Source organism: Hermetia illucens, chromosome 6 (genome assembly GCF_905115235.1).
Source record: "Hermetia illucens chromosome 6, iHerIll2.2.curated.20191125, whole genome shotgun sequence".
NCBI lineage: Eukaryota > Metazoa > Arthropoda > Insecta > Diptera > Stratiomyidae > Hermetia > Hermetia illucens.
The window spans coordinates 91,522,932-91,537,184 of record NC_051854.1 but is presented as its reverse complement, the minus strand read 5'-3'; the positions used below and the strand labels follow the sequence as shown (position 1 = coordinate 91,537,184).

The 14,253-nt window shown below is 44.7% G+C and overlaps 1 protein-coding gene across 2 annotated transcripts in view; it reads right to left on the bottom strand.

The window, feature by feature from the left end:
• Positions 1-14,253, bottom strand: part of LOC119658931 (furin-like protease 1) — a 712,092-nt gene that overhangs the window by 59,070 nt on the left and 638,769 nt on the right. For both annotated transcript variants that reach the window (XM_038066764.1, XM_038066765.1), the window contains exons 9-10: positions 9,234-9,352; positions 2,517-2,686 (exon numbers count right to left, since the gene is read on the bottom strand). In XM_038066764.1, coding sequence (XP_037922692.1) covers positions 2,517-2,686; positions 9,234-9,352 — 289 coding nt within the window. The remainder of the gene's footprint in view (positions 1-2,516; positions 2,687-9,233; positions 9,353-14,253) is intronic.

Here is a 14,253-nt window from a genome sequence, read left to right as displayed (position 1 = left end):
ATTTATGGTAGAAAAAGAAAACGAGACAGACCCTGCCTGAGATGGAGCGATAGCGTAGGTCAGGACGCCCGATAGCTTCTAGGGATATCGAAAAACCGGATTGTCTGGACTTCCTTATTAAGGCAGGCCTAGATCGGATACAGGCTGTTGCGCCGTTGATGACGATGATGGTATCTAGGCTCCGTCATGGATCTTAGCTTCGTAAGTAATTCGCTGGTCAAGGGTCTAGACTGGCATGTTACACACATAACGACCCTCAGGCGATATATACTACTATTGATAAGGGACCGAGAATAATAAATTCTCACCTGAAGAAACTAGAGCCAGATTGGTGTGAAAGGAGGGATAGCTTCAGTCTGAATGGCTGTACGCCACCGCAGCGTCTCAGGGAGTAGAGGAGGAAGGTGCAGGAACTTTGCAGTCTTGCAGATTACTCACTGAGGAACCTATTCCCACATCTGGCAGCTATGGATAAAATGCAAAACCAAAAATGGGAAAAAATTTCAGGTCCGGTACGGGTAGCCAGCCGAAGTCGTCTGACTTGGTGACTGGGTCGGGCTCTCATAATGGACAGCACGGCGTCGAAACCGCTAGTTGTGGGGCGGTTCGACGTCAACGCGCCACGACGACCAGGAGCATTGCTCCGCCTGCTGCAACTGTTTCATCACAATCTGTGGCGACCACTTCAGCAGATTCGCGTAGGCAGCGAATGAAATAGACTGAAGAGATGACCCTCTTCATCATCCGTTCCTAGTACGAAATAACGGCGGGGCGGATACATCACCTTACTACCCCTTGCTGCACCAGAGATTCGTCCAGCGTTTCCCGCAATTTGCGCACGTGACTGCGTAGCGAGTCGCAGACCATCACGGCCTTATAACTCGCAGCGACACAATCCCGGCTATCACCAGGTAGCGTGTTCGACTTGAGGTCATCGCGGAGACTGGTAAGCAAGAGTCGATGGGGGCAGAGGCCGCAACATCAACAACACCACGCCGCATTGCAGGCAACAGTTTCAGTACTCGCCGAAGTACTCTGCTCCACCGCCCAGCTGAGGTTCCCGGTGAGGTTCGGAAGGAATTCCAAAGAGCGTGTATAGAATTCTCGGATATAGATCCTTTGCATAGACCAGGTATTCCCAGGCTCTATGCATCTCCAGCAACTCCGGGAATTCTATCTCAAATCAATGATGAGATTGCATCTCGACTGTCGCTGCTGCAACTACAATCATTTGTGTATTGTGGTGTGGTGCAGTTACGGCTATCAGATTGCACGGTCAGAAGATTCACTTTCGTGTTATTTGTTTGAGTGACTGAAGAGATTCACTATGGAAAATTCATCTGAAACGTCGGCGGCACTCACTGAGGCAGGACATTGCTAGACTGATTCAGACCAGCGCTGGCAATGGTTGAGAAATAAATTGCAAAGGGTTTAGAGAAACTATGCCATCCCCAGTGAGACACCCGTAGTTGAAATTCTGGGCACACTAAAGCAGAGCTTTCTGTCATATGCGATTCGTTACGATGGTATGGCGGAAGTCATTCCAGACGTGTCCAGAATGCAACATACGCGGGGAACCAGTGGTGCTTTTTCAGATCTCTCAACGAATCCCAACAGAGCATCCAGACAGTATAGTTTTCGGTGGCGGAAGCGAAAGGATTTTAGGGTGGACTTTGGGGGTTACCCGCCCAGCATACTGAGTGTGCCAATACATCTGGCATGAAATTTGTGGATGTTGCCGAAGAGAAAGTTCGACGAGCCATAAACAGCTCGAAGAACTGGAGGGGCCCAGCTCTGGATTGGATGCAGAATTTCTGAGTTACCAGTACCTAACAATTTTGCAAGGAACCCATGCTCGAGTTAGTGATCTGGAGGATGCTCTAATGTCCGAGTTCCTGCGACGTGTAAAGCTGGTGCTGAAATCGCATCTCTCGGGGAAGAATAAAATAAGCGCGTTGGTTGACGTGGCGGCACAACATCATCGCCAAATCGAATTGCTGCGCGCTTATTTTTACAGCAAAGAACAGGCGAGTCCCTTGCATGCAGCTGTCTGTATGGCAGACTGTGGACTGACTCCACTTAACTTGATGGATCGATCTTTCAATCCTCTGAGTGGGTTGAAGTCGGAAAAGGGCGGATCGATGAATGGAAGTCGAAGGCAATGCACGGTAAACGCGTGAATTGTCTTTGGCAGCCATTTGTCGAACAGATGGCTGTGTGCTGGGGAGCTCTTTGCTGAGATGGAGGGGTTCATGTGTGCCATTCAGGACGGCGTGGTCGCCACCCGAGCTTATAAAAACCTCATTAATAAAGAACGGGTGCAGAATGTGTGGTTCGGCGTTGACGTTGGACTCATTTCTGGCTGCACTATTATGACACCAGTGCAATACACTACCAAGCGTAATGCTGTATGTAAGGCTATCCATCAAAACCTTGCATACAAACATGGGCTGATCACGGGAACATGTCCGCTTTACCGATATGAAAACCAACATGCCAAAAAATATGTTACTCACCTGGTGTAAATCTCTCCATTGTCCCATGGTTTCTGGATCTGCATCAAGGAAATTATTGTCTAGGTCTCCACCATATGATCCAAAATGGCCAGGTCGAATTTGAATAGGATCATCTGGTTGTGGTGGAGTATCCGTTCCGTAGAAAATCAGATCCCATTGCGTTATTTGTGCTGTAAAGAAATTAACCCTTCAATAAAAACCGTGTCGACTCTTGGAAAGTCAAGCAAATTTAAAACAAATTAAAATTTTTAAGTAAATAGTAAGATACCAAAAAAACTAGTAATAATAAAAAAGATCTCAAATTACAAGTGAATAACACGGTTCGCTTAACTTCAGGTAAAATATGTATTGTCAGAAATTTAAGGAAAAACTTGAAAACATTTTTTCAATTAATCACGAAGTTCACTGACGAATGCAAGAGGGTGTTGTCTCTTGGAGGCCTTCGCATCGTTAGATATCATATTGGCTAACGATGGTCAGGTTACTTACCGAAAAGGGGAGTCCGGTTCGGTTGTGGATCTGACTTTTGTTAGTCTTTAACTAGCTCGCAATATGTACTGGAATGTCAGTGATCACCAGGCAATAGTCTTTGACCTGAAGAGCAAGTCAAGCGGTGGGAAATCCGCTCGCCCAAAACTAAGGAAAACGTCAGGTTGGTCTGTGAAAGTAATTGACGAGCAAACATTCATATATGTGGGGTTGGACCAGAACACTATACAAGGTACACCATCAGAAAGAGTCCTCCATACCACGGAGTGTATCGCGAAGGCATGCGACTCATCGATGACGAGACCTTATACTTTCCGCAGTAGAAGGCCCAACTGCTGGTGGAATAGTGAATTGTCAGATCTTCGGTCGGTGTGCCATCGGACCAGACGAGTGGCTCAGAGAGCAGTGGGTAGGATTGACCAGAAGGTGAAACAGCAGGCTTACAAGGAAACCCGAAGAAACCTGAAGCTGACTATACAGCGAAGCAAGAGGGACTGCTTCAAGTAACTGTGGGCAGACGCGGATATAGACCCATGGGGAAGCGCCTACAGGGTTGTGATAGGGAGATTTAGAGGTCATGCAGCTCCACAAATTACATGTCCCGATCTACTACTGAAAATCGTTCAGGATTTGTTCCCTTAGTAGAAGACAAGGGGCCCTTAAACTGGCCGTTAAGTCGAAGCCAGATATTTGACTTGTTTGAAGCGTGTTTGGCGGATGAGATCTTTCCTGAGACATGTAAAAAACAAAAGTTAATAATGTTGCCTAAACCTGGTAAGCCTCCTGGTGAACCATCTTCCTACAGGAATATATGTCTATTGGGCACTATGGGGAAAATGTTGGAGCGAATAATCTATAAAAGATTGCTCCCGGCTGTAGAAAGGCTGGGAGGCTTATCAAACTGACAGTTCGGCTTCCGTATGGCCAGATTAACGATCGACCATCAAACTGGTCACTGACTTAACTGAAAATGCGATGCACGGAAGAGGTGACACTAGCAAGTATTGTGCTGTGATTACCCTTGACTGCTTATAGCTAAAGTGGTGAGCTCAGTGCTGCTTTACACAGTGCCAATTTGGTCAACTGTATTGCATACCGCATGCAATGCACAAAATATGAGCGCGGTGCATAGAAAGACCGCCCTAAGAGTGTGCTGTGGTTATAGAACCATATCGGACGAAGTGGCCTATGTCGTAGTCGAAATGATGCCGATTGACATTTTGGCCGATGAGATGACACGTATCTATGATGGACCCGATTGTTCCTCTGATCGGCAAATGAAAAACGTCAAAAGGGAGGAATCGTTAAGCAGGTGGCAGCAACAGTGGGAACAGGCGAAAAAAGGTCGATGGACCCACAGATTGATTTCCAGTATCAAAGTTTGGACGCAAAGAACGCATGGTGAGATAAACAATGATCTCACGTAGTTTCTCACGGGACATGGCGGTTAGCGTAAATACCTCTATAGGTTTAAACTGGACCCAACTGTACCAGCTGCGACAGTATTCTGGGGGACCCGGTACATGTTTTCTTCCATTGTCTTAGATTCGCTGAGGAAAGAAAGAGTCTAGAGGTGACATTAAGAGGAACACTAGCACCGAAAAATATAATTGGAAAAATATTTGCATGCCAGGAGAACTGGAATGCAGTGAACGACATGGTAGGGCGGATTCAGTGCAGATTAAGAGAAGCAGAGGAGGCGAGAAAGGCGCGGTTCCGAATGCAATCGATGGACGAAGGGAGAGGCTAGAGCAATGTCCACCTCGCGACGAAATACTTTGTGGTGGTTCCGCGGGGAAGAGGACAGGAGTTAGGAGGAAGTTTTAGGGGTAAAAGTCCCACATGTGTACCAGTGTCTTTGGAAAATTTCCACCTCCGGAAAAAAAATATTCAGAGGACTGGTTACATGCCGGAAAGTCAGCCTGAGATGAAGGGACTCCGCAGGCCAAGACGCCAGATAGCTATAAGAAATATCTTTTGGTTTACGTTGGGGCAAAAGCGGGATGTCTAGAGTTCCTTTCTGAAGCAAGTCTAGACCAGATAAGGTTGTTCTTCTACCAGATCAAATAATAGAAGATGATGCTTGTAAATGAAGGAAACTATAAGTCAAGATGACCCGGATCAAGTAATAGAAGACTTCCTTCGAGTAGAGGTGGCAGGTGGCAGGTCCCACCTTTTCAGTAGAGTTAGGTTTTTACTTTCTTTCCACAACTAACCTCTATATAGGAAAAAAGTTGTTACCGATGGTCCTTGACCTGGCGAAAGAACTAGAACATATGGAATGGGGCTCTATATCAAAACGGAGCCTTAGAAGGTAGCAAACCTTCGGACGGTTTTTAAATTTTCTTGCAAAAGCATATTGGCTACGGAATGTGGAAGACTCCCTTCCATAAAAAATAAATAAAATAAAAATTTTCACTAATGAGGGAGGCTCTATATGTTTCCAGAAAAGAAGAGCGACAGTGCGGCCACCATATAGGTACATAGGAGCAACATAACTAGTAAGCAAGAAACTGAAGACCCACACCTGATCAACAATAGAAAATCTGTTGGACGTGGTAGCAGGTTTTGACCGGCCTATTCCTCCTCTGAATGGAGACTGCATATCCTTAATCCCACTTCCGCTTTTATATCTCCTTACTTCCTTTTGCCAATATGGAATTCTGCTTGATTCACGCACTGCTGGGATTTTTTACTGCATCATTACCGATAACGCATGTAGGATCGACACTTTCAAATGTACTTTGCGATGTACAGTATAACGTAATAAACGTTTGGCTTCTTGCCCTAAAAAGGACATTTATTTATTTATTCAATGCCCTCAGAGGGAAGAGCAAGTGAATGGCTTATTTTACGTTTAAAACTAGAGAAGGAAATAGTCAAAGGACCCAAGATGTAGGGCGTTATAGGACCGGCATAGCCTCGGGATCGGAGAGTGGAAGTAATGTCCGAGTTGGCGGAGCAGTCCATCAGACAATTGCAAAGAGTACACATATCAAGGAAGATACGGCGTTGCTGTAGGGAGGGGAGATTGAGGGTGCGGAGTCGTGACGGATAATCAACCCGTGGAAGATTTTTTTGTAAAAGAGGGTCCGGGTGAATTTGCGTTGTACAACTTCAAGAGTGCGGCAATCACGAAACGAAGTTTGTCGTCGAATATTACACCCAGGTCTTTGAAGGAGATCAGTAGTGAAAGGGGTTGTCCACTGAGAGAATGGGAAAAGGATATTGGAGAGTGACATTTGTTGACATTCAGTGTTAGCTTGTTGACCGATCATGAATTGACTAAAGTATCAAGGTTGGACTGTATGAGAGCACAGTCCAGCGGAGACGAAACAGAGGCAAATAATTTAAGGTCGTCTGCGTAAAGCAAATACGGCCAGGTGAGGATGGAGGCGAGGTCATTGAGAAAAACAGGAAGGGGAGCGGACCAAGTATGGAGCCTTGTGGAACACTAGAGGAAGGAGAAAAGGAACGAAATGAGTGACCCTGGAAAGAAACTTTGCAGGAACGGTATGAGAGATAGGAGGAAAGCCAGGAGATGACTGAGGGAGGGAAGTCTAGTAATGAAAGTTTAGAGAGGAGAATGTTATGGTCAACGGTATCAAAGGTTTTGGAGAAATCGGTATAAATAGCATGTACCTCCTGTCGTGAATTCAAGCATTTAGCAACACAGTGGGCAAAGATCAGAAGGTTTGAAGCCGTAGATCTATGTTCCATGAAACCATGCTGCTCTTTGACAATGAGGTGACCGAAGTGCGCGGTCAACCAGCCGTTGACGTATATTTCGAGGATTTTGGAGCAAAAGGAGAGAAGAGAAATGGGGCGGTAGTTTACAGCAAAAGAAGGGTCTGCGCTCTTGAGGATAGGGATGATAAGGACCTTTTTCCAGAGACGGGGAAAGTAGCATTCATCTAGAATTTTGTAGTAGATTATACTCAGGGGGAGGGAAATGTATTTTCTACAATTAAGGAGGAAGATGTTAGGAAGCGCATCGGGGCCAAGTCCGAAATTGGGGTCAAAATTACAAATGAGGAACTCAACTAAGGAAGGCGTAAGGAGAGGAATGACCACAAATTCGCAGCAGTTTGCAGTTATGAGAGGTGTAAACGGTGGAGGGCTCGAGGGAGAAAACACTGAAGAGAAGTAGGTATAGAGAAGGTCGCAGGATTGTTGTGGAGAGTTGGCAGTGGAGTCAGCGAAACTGATAGAAGAAGGGAGAGATTGAATGGGATTATGAGAATTGCGAACGTGAGACCAAAAGGGGTTTAAGTTATCGCGGGCAAGGGCGGCTCCGAGGCTCAATAAGTACCTTTTACGCGCTGTTCTGACCATTGACTTCATAGTAGAGCGTACAGGCTTAAAGTGAGCAAGGCCGGCGTCATTGTAAGAAGCTCGAAACTTCTTCCGCAGTGTATCTTTCAAGCGAATGTTAATAGGAATTTCCGTTGTAAACCAAGTTGGGTACGAACAGCAGGGAGGGAAGAAAGGACATAACAGGAGATCGGACAGAATATTGTAAAAGGTTTTTAGAGCTTGATCACAGGATGAGTTGCCTTATACCCAGTTGACATATTGCAGTTTTCAACTTTTATCTGTATCTTGAAGCACTACAAGACAAATTATGAATGGACTGTAACGACTTTCAGAAATCTCATCGCAAACTATAGAATTTTCCCGAATGACTCTCTTTCATTCTGCTGCGTTTCGTGAATAACGTCGTCCTTGTGCAAATTGAGAGAGATATTTTCAAAAAACGACAAACGTCCAATGTCCAGGTAAAAATAAAGCAATCAACAGATCTACAAAGTAAAAAACACATTTACCGACCCAAAATTCTAGGAGATACGAACCAAACAAATTCCAATGAATAAATGAAAACTGAAGGCAGCAAAGATACACAAGCAAAAAGGATGGATACCCTTCACGTTCTTCCTATTGGGGATATAAATCCCTTCCGTTTGTCTCTCGCGCTCGGCATTTTGGAGGTTTTGCGATGATGACAATGTCGACAACGATGATGTTGATGAAAACTTTTTGGCATTCTCACGTGACGGTTTTGGATTTGTAGCTACAACGACAACTGATGTCCCTTCGCTTCTGCCGTTTCCACTATTGTTGCTCCGACCCCCACCCCGATTGTTAGTGTTACTATTTTGAAATGTATTCCCGCTGTTTGGATAGTAAGGATATTGTTTTTTATTGGGGGCTGGCTTTGTTGGAGGAACGTTATCCCTCGATAATGTTCCGACTCCTCCGCCGGTGTAGGGATGAAATTCGGGGAATATCTGTTCGATTTTGTCGTATTGTTGAAATAGTTTAGGTATCCGCGGGTTGGGCTCATAACGAGTATTTTGCGGTGTAATGGACGTCGGATTGGCAGTGGAAGAGACGATGACTCCGTAGGCATTGTTATCCTTGATTTGTTTTGGTGCTTTCACGGCAACTTTTTCGTGAGCACGAGACTTGTCCGACTTGTATGTGGATGAGGAGCTGGAGCCGCGATTGGATCCGCTATTTGTGTTATAGATTGACTGTTGATTCCCGTTTTTAGGCTTCGATGTTGTTAATGATTGTCGCGTACTGCCTGTTGATGACTGGCCACCTGATGCCGAGGTTTGCAGACGATAGAAATTATTGCGTGCAGGCTGCTGGCCCACTGTTTGGGAGTTCACCGGTCGATTCGATGTGTTTCCTTTTGTATTTGACTTTCCCGCATTTGACTGAGAATGATTTTTGGAATTTTTGCCGTTCTTTCTGGGAGTAGTGAGGATGGTCCCGTAGGGGCTTATCCTATGACCTTGTTGCTGTTTTCGTCCACCTGGTCCTCCTGATCCTCCCCCGCTGAGTGGAACCGTTGATGGATTCGCTTTACTTTTTGAGTTCGGTTTAGTCAGAATTGAAACCGGATATTGATTTGAATTCGGTGGATTGTAGACTGCCTGATGTTGTAATGACGCCGAGGGCGAGGAATAGGTTGGTGTATTTGCGGTGGGTCTTACGGGCATTGGATCGTTTTTATCCACAGGAATAGCTGTTCCATAGAATATCAGAGACCAGCTCTTTAAAGCCGCGAAACCTGTTTTCCATTTATACCAAATTCGAAGAAATAAACGACACATACCCCCAACATAATAATCCAGAAAAGGCAAGCATGAATGGATTTCATTGAGATTGTTAGTAGACATACAGACTTTCGAAAGAAGATATTAGTAAAGCGCTACTCACCTAGGAAACGGCCTTCGTTGTGCACTTCTAACAACCAATTTCCATGGGGTGCTTCTCCCCATGTATGGACTGACATGAATGGCCATTCGTTGAAACCTGACCGAGACACATCATGAACTCTGGAAATGAAAAAAAAAAAATGTTGATATGAATATTTTACTGAAAAGTGATGAAATCAATCTATTTGCCGAAATGAATAGTAATTAAACATAAATGATTAAGGAGAGCTCTCCTCATTCCTTTGCACACATATTCCAATCCCATCCTTGAAGTTTACCTTGGACTTCAAGCAATCTAAGTAAATAAGGAAATGATCACGTATCCATTGCAGCTAGGAATCCATAAAAGAAGTCAACTTCGCCTACCTTCTTATCATTCCGGGGATATTTACACTGGAAACCCATATCTCTTGATAGCTACCGAGTGTCCTAAAAGTGAAAATCATTTTCAAGGAACTGGACTTGGACTGACGTAATTATCCTGCCTTTTAGTACTTACGGAACATATCATGCCAAGAAAACATCTCTGCCTGCGGCGGAATACGTGAATGTTCGTAGGGACAATCTTTTAGAGTGTCGGAATGCCCATTTCCGGTAAGCACGGCAGTTCGGATAGGATTTATTGAATCTTGATACTTTTTCCCTTTTTCCGTCTTCCAGGCTCGTCCTCTCTTCTTGTCATTCGACAATCGACCGAGTTGAAACTTACTTAGCACACGTACGAAGTGCAGTCTTTTGATTATCAGGACCATGTGTTTGCTCCTCTGCAGTGTAAATACTACTTTGGACTAGGGTGGATTATATGTGAGATTTAGGAGCCTTTAAGCTACTTTGAGCTTCTACTATTGCGGGCTAATACATAGGATTGAAAGACGTGAATAGTGCCAAGTTTCAGTTGCATTCATTGCGGAAAGAGGACATGATAGGTAGGTATAATGCTTCCATGTAGCTTTGTAGCTTGAGTACATGGTTGATGTCAAATATTGCAGAGTTTCAGCACCATCACCAACGCTAGACATGGAGAACTGTGTCATTGATATGTTACATAAAATGGTTAAGTCGGCAAACCTTTGTATTTCCGTTGTTACGAGGGACTTGGACTTACAAAGAACTTGGAAATGACCCGATAACAAACATGTCATAATAATTTCAAAAGTAAATATAGATGCTTTTATGAAGGTACGCCAAAGGTTTTACTATAAACCCAACTTGAATTGGGCACGGCGAGCGCCTTCTTATGAAAGATCCTTAGGGATTGTCGCCTAACGATGACATGAAGCCTCGGAATGTAGGAGGTAAGTGTAATTCATTTAGGAATTCAATTTATCCTGAAAAAAGTAGTCAATATAGCGCCTAAATTCAGAGAACTACAAATCTAATCCAGAATGTAAAAGTAGGATGCAACCGGAAGCTAGGCGCTTCAGGTATGAAAGGTATGAGGGCCATGGCATGCTCCCAGGCTCCTTATAGCTAGGGTAGTGAGTTCCATCCTGCTCTATGCAGCTCCAATTTGGGGAAAGGCATTGCAGGCTACACTTAACGCTAACAAACTGAGTTCAGTCTACAGAAGAATAACCCTAAAGGTATGCTCGGCATTTAGGACTGTCTCAGATGATGCAGCATTCGTCATCTCTGGAATGATGCCCATTGACATCTTGGCAGATGAGATGACGAATATATACAATGCGAGGTCTGTCTCTCCTTTATCGCAGACGAAGAACGCCGATAGGGAGAGATCTCTAAATAGATGGTAAGAGCGTTGGGAACGCTCGGGAAAGGGTCGGTGGACACACAGGCCTTCTCCCTGCCATCAAGGAGTGGTTGGAAAGACGGCACGGTGAGATTAATGATAATCTTACTCAGTTTCTCACGGGGCATGGCGGATATTACCAATACCTGTTCAGGTTTAAACTAGATACCTCACCCGATTATCCAAACTGCAATGGAGTCCCAAACGACCCAGAGCATATATTCTTCCACTGTCCAAGGTTTGTGGAGGAAAGGAAGAACCTAGAGGAGACTCTAGGGGAGGTGCTGGTACCAGAAAATCTGGTGCGAAGAATGTTAGCATGTCAGGAATACTGGGATGCGATCAATTTCATGGTCGCATATATCCAGAGCAAACTGCGAAAATATTGTTTTACACAAAATCTTAAAAAGACTGAAATTTTACTTCAACTCCTCTTCAAACTCTCTTTCAGCGGATGAAAATTGAGCACAACGAAGAATGAAAGCAGGGATTTGACCAAGCAACTATACTATATTTACATAATTAGGCGATGGCGTCTTTACGGATTTCCACCAGGACACTGGCAAATCGTCAGACGCTGCCTCACCTCTGTCCTGGGAGCAGCGTGACCGAAGCGGCTCGCAGATGTTGAGTGCTCCTTTATATAATTTGTAGAACACCACATAACTACGAATTATATTGAGCGAAAATCCGCCGATACTATTGACCAGAGCTTGGCCACAGCTGAAAGCATTTTTTTGAGAATTGCGGGATCCTAAGTCCGCATCCACTTGACGTCGGACATCTGCGAACCACTTCTGTCGCGCTGCTCCCAGGGCAGAGGTGAGGCAGCGTCTGATGATTTGCCTGTGTCCTGGTGGGAAATCGTAAAGCCGCCATCGCCTAATTTTTTTAAATTTTGGGTGCTAAGCCCTAAACGAGGGATCCGTGAACCAAAAAAAAGGAATAAGTTGCTCCGGTCCGGCATCCAGTTGATGCGGACTTAGGATTCCGCAATTCTCAAAAAAATATTTACGTAAGTTTAAACCAAATTTGACGCCGATTCCACCTAAAGGAAATGAGTCATTATAGTTTGAAGGCTTAGAAACATCTAGACATCTGCGAGAATAGTTAGGATAGCAGCCTAAACCTGGTTTTAGTCGCAGAAATTGAGTGGTCAAAGGCTGTGGGACGAACCCGAATGTTATTTATCAGTGAAGCAGAAATTCCGTGAAATGTCTTTTGTAAGGAAATTCGGCAGCTCTATTATCGAATACTATTTTCTCCGCTATAGTGGAGAAGCTTTACGCAAAGTGAATCGGGAAACTCAGACACACCCAATAACCAATGCTACCATACCAGGACATAGGCCTCAGGTCGGGTTAAAACAATAGCAAAGATTGCGGCAACGGAAATTGGACCAATATTTTATATACTATATATGATTGCCATTCACCTCTTGGTGGCGTATAGCGCGTCAACCACATCTACGCTTTCCAGATAGCCTTAACGCAGTGGATCCCACTGCATGGCGTAGCCAGCAATGCAACTGTCGCCGCTCCTTAAAGTGCGACCTATCCACTGCCACTTCCGCCTTCCGATCACATAGTGCACAGGTCCCAGACCTGTGCGCCGAATAAGTTCTTCGTTTGTAATAGTATCAGGCCAGCGTACTCCGATGTACCGACGAAGACACACATGACAGTGGTAATCACATTCAATGTGCCACTCCCATATAGCAACACAGAAAGAACGCAAGCACAAAACAGTTTCAATTTGGTCTTGGTATTTATATAACTGCGTTTCCAGATTTCAGGCAAGGCAGCGAAAACGGATCTAGCGCTATTAATGCGTCGAGTGACATCCCCATTGGTGGCACCGGAAGCGAAAGTCACGATTCCTAGATAGATAAAGATATATAAGTTGATCGACGCCTTCGATGCTCTATCCATTAACGCAAATAGCGAGAAGACGATCATCCTCAGACTCATAACTTTGGTTTTGTTGGTATTTATCTACTGCCCTTTCTTAGTTACCTCTCTTTCCAAATCCAAAGCCATTTAGATAAGGACCCAATGAGAGAGGAAACAGATATCATCAGCGTAGTTGTGATCTTTGAGGAAAGATGCCAGCGTCCATTGAACCCTCCCACGTTCTACGGGCAAAGTAGCATGACGAATGTCGCCGTTGACAAGGAGAAATAATATCGGTAACAAGATGTAACCCTGAGTCTGCTTGGTATCTTGAAATCCTCTGGGGTTTTGCCTTGGTACAGCATGTGACATTTTGCCCCATCGTATATCGCTCTAACAATAGCTATTAGTTTCTCCGGAATGCCTCTCCTGCGTACAGTAAGACACACACCCTGTTCCCGCTATCGAAAGCTTTCTCGAAATCAATGAAGAGTACAGATCCGTTGGGTGCTGATGTGGCCAACGCAGGAAGAGCTGGAGCGCCTTCGAGATGTTCATTGAGACGGCTTATTCCGTTTGAGAGCATTGATTCTCGAAATTATTTCCATCCTGTTTGAAGGAACAGTCCGTGTACGCATGTTATGATGACTAGCCGTTTCATCCGCAAGTGGAGGAAACTCACCGAATGCAATACGGTTAAGAACCGTGGTCATATGTTTTTTCAATTTTCTCAAGTCACAATACCATCGAAAGATTTGCGACCACATTAGTTGCATCATCTTTTCATCGACTTTAAGACCGAATTCGGTATCTCGAAAAAATTAATAAGACTGACTAGACTGACCCTGACCAATGTGCGAGGCCGGATAAAAGCAGCAGGATCACTCTGAAGTCCATTCGATATCAACTACGGTCTAAGACAAGGGGATGCCTTATCATGCGTCCTCTTTTGTTTGGCCCTGGAAAAAGTGCTCCGTGATTCTGAGGTAAATGTAAGGGGCACAATCCTCTTTCAGACTACTCAACTATTGGCCTATGCTGATGATATCGACATCATTGCAAGAACGATCCGAGACGTACAAACTGCCTTCGTCCAGATCGAGCAAACGGCAATCGGGGCGAGATCTTGGGCTGCACATCAATGAAGCAAGACAAAATATGAACGTCAGTATCAAAAATCAACCAACCAATAACATCAAACCGCACTGGTCAAACGGGAAGAATAAAGATAGGAGACTACAACTTTGAGACCGTTGATAATTTCTCCTCTCTAGGGTCGAAAATCACAACCGATAACAGCTAAGACGATGAAATCTGCGGAAGGTTGTTTGTAGCCAAAAGAGCCTATTCCAGCTTACAAAAACTGTTTCGCTCGAAAC